The sequence below is a fragment of the Teleopsis dalmanni genome, chromosome 2, assembly GCF_002237135.1.
Source record: "Teleopsis dalmanni isolate 2A chromosome 2, ASM223713v2, whole genome shotgun sequence".
Taxonomy (NCBI): Eukaryota; Metazoa; Arthropoda; class Insecta; order Diptera; family Diopsidae; genus Teleopsis; species Teleopsis dalmanni.
Window position 1 is genome coordinate 102,585,145 of NC_051847.1, and position 2,688 is coordinate 102,587,832.

At 42.9% G+C, this 2,688-nt stretch overlaps 2 protein-coding genes across 2 annotated transcripts; both read left to right on the plus strand.

The window, feature by feature from the left end:
• Positions 1–283: 283 nt before the first annotated feature.
• On the plus strand, positions 284–1,324 carry LOC119675228. The gene has a single exon (XM_038086417.1). The coding sequence runs from the start codon at positions 284–286 to the stop codon at positions 1,322–1,324; it is 1,041 nt and encodes a 346-aa protein (XP_037942345.1).
• Positions 1,325–1,344: 20 nt separating this feature from the next.
• LOC119675229 lies at positions 1,345–2,355 on the plus strand. Its single transcript, XM_038086418.1, has one exon. It carries the CDS (start codon positions 1,345–1,347, stop codon positions 2,353–2,355), a length of 1,011 nt encoding a protein of 336 aa, XP_037942346.1.
• The last annotated feature ends 333 nt before the right edge of the window (positions 2,356–2,688 follow it).

Sequence of the window (2,688 nt, forward strand, 5' to 3'; positions counted from 1 at the left end):
AGTTATCGAGGGTAAAAGGGTTCCAACAAAGCGAGAACTTTTAGGAATTGTGATGGCTATATTTGATCCATACGGCGTCTTAGCGAATTTTTTAATTATTGCCAAAGTATTATTGCAAGAAACCTGGAAAACCAAATTAAATTGGGACGACTTGTTACCACCTACGTTATCTCAAACATGGTTTCGCTGGTGGGACGAATTTGCCAGAATAGGCAATTTCTTTGTACCAAGATGCTACTCGCCACATCTCAACATTGCCAAAGAGGTCTAAATCAACATATTTATGGATGCTAGTCAAGTTGCATTTGCTGCAGCAGTGTATCTGCGAATTAAACATCAATATGCAGTCGATGTAGTTTTTGTCTGTGGTAAGACTCGCACAGCGCCTAAGAAACTCCTATCCATGCCAAGGTTGGAACTGCAGGCTGCAGTCTTGGCTACTCGATTATCAAAGCTGGTGGTGGACAGACATGACATAAACATAAGCCGTATAGTATTTTGGACTGATTCCAAAACCATTCTTTGTTGGGTAAATTCAAGAAATCGCCGATTCAAACCATTTGTTGGGCATCGTATAGCTGGAATATTGACCTCAACGAAAGAAGATCAATGGAGATGGGTGCCAACTAAGATGAACCCTTCTGACGCTGCAACAAGAGCCAAAGAGGTGCCTAAAATAAACAATGGCAACATTTGGTTAAAAGGGCCAACCTTTTTACGTCAAGAACAAAATAGCTGGCCAAATGCTACATTTTCGTTTTATACTGACACGCCAGAAGAAGAGATTACGACACCGATATTACTACAATATCAGGCCAGTGAAACATTGATAGAATTTAACCGTTTAAGTTCTTTTTTTAGACTTAAACGTTCTGTTGCCTGGTTCCTAAGAGCTGTTCAAATATTTCGTAGAAAACGAGATCCACTATTTATAGAAGAGTGTAATAATTGGCAGTCGTTGCCACCGTTATTACCAAGTGAAATCAATGAAGCCGAAAAATTTATAATGCAACTGGTACAGGAGGATTGTTTTTCGGAGGAAAAGAGTTTACTTAAGCTTCAACAACCTCTTAACAAAAAATGCAAACTATACAAATTAACGCCATACGTAGATAACGAAGAAATTATTCCTGCCAGTGGTCGCCTGGACGAAGCCATATATCTGCCTCTTGAAGCTCGACGCCCTATTATATTGCCGAAACGCCATGTCGTCTCCGAACTAATAATGAAACACTATCATGTTGCCTACAAACATCAAAATCAAGCTACCATTATCAACGCTGTACGCCAAAAGTTCTGGATTATTGGGCCAAGCCACTTTTGAAATCAGTCCAACGCAATTGTATGGAATGCCACCTTGAAGCCGCCAAGCCAGCGCCACCGTTAATGGGTCAGCTCCCAATCGACCGTATAACGCCGTATGTACGACCGTTCTCATACAGAGGTGTTGACCTGTTTGGACCATTACATGTTACTATTGGTCGTCGCCGTGAGAAGCGCTGGGCTGTCACATTCACATGCTTAACAGTACATGCTGTGCATATAGACATCGTCGATAGTTTATCAACTGATGCGTTCCTAGTATGTTTCCGCAGTTTTATTAACCGTCGTGGTACGCCAGTCAGAATGCGTAATGACAATGGCACCAACTTTATTGGGGCACAAAGGGAATTATTTGCTGATAAAAAGTTTCTTGATGTTAATGATATACGTGAGGAAGCCACTCAACTTGGAATTGAATGGATATTCAATTGTCCACAGAATCCCAATGCAGGTGGTTGCTGGGAGTGCCTTTTAAGAATGATCAAACGTCTATTATTCAAATCATACAGAGAAGAAGCACCGAAGGTGGAGGGGTTAAGGGCAGCACTAATTGAAGCTGAAAATATTATTAACAGCCGACCGCTTACAGACATTCCTTTGACGCACAGCGAGCAGGAGCCACTCACACCAAATCATTTCTTACTAGGCTGTGTCAATAGTACACAGACACGCTATAATGATGCCATACCTATCAGCCTCGGTAAACAGTGGCACATCCTCCAAGATATAAACAGCCGTTTGTGGAAACAGTGGACTACGGAGCTCTTGCCTCAACTTTTTCGACGCCCTAAATGGTGTAAGGAGGTGGTGCCGCTCAGGGTTGGGGATTTTGTGATCGTTTGTGACAATCTGCTACCAAGAGGTCAATGGCTCAAGGGTCAAATTGTTGAAGTGTTTCCTTCGAAGACCGGTCAGGTTAGATCAGCCCGCGTACAGACCAAGAATGGTATCCTAACTCGTCCAGTCACCAAGCTAGCCGCTTCTCAGATTAGTGAATCTTGCGAAGATTCACGGGAGGGCGGAATGTCATAGTAAAAAAGCAACTCTGAGTAATATTGAGCTGAATGCAGCCCTGCGAGGCAGCATGAAAGGTGAATGACAGTTGATACGAAGCAGGGGAGACAGAAAAAACGGAAATGACACACAAATGTGAAACCCTCACGTTGCGCGTAAAATAATATGGCTGGTCGTCACTATGGCTGAAAATGGTAGTGTCGTCCGCAAATGTTGATGTTGTTGTACAGTCACTGGTTGGCATTTCTGCTGTGAAAATCAGGTACAACAAGGGGCCCAGTACACTACCTTGGGGTACATCGGCCATAATGGAGAAGGCATCGGAGACAAACGAGTTTTGTTTTACAACAA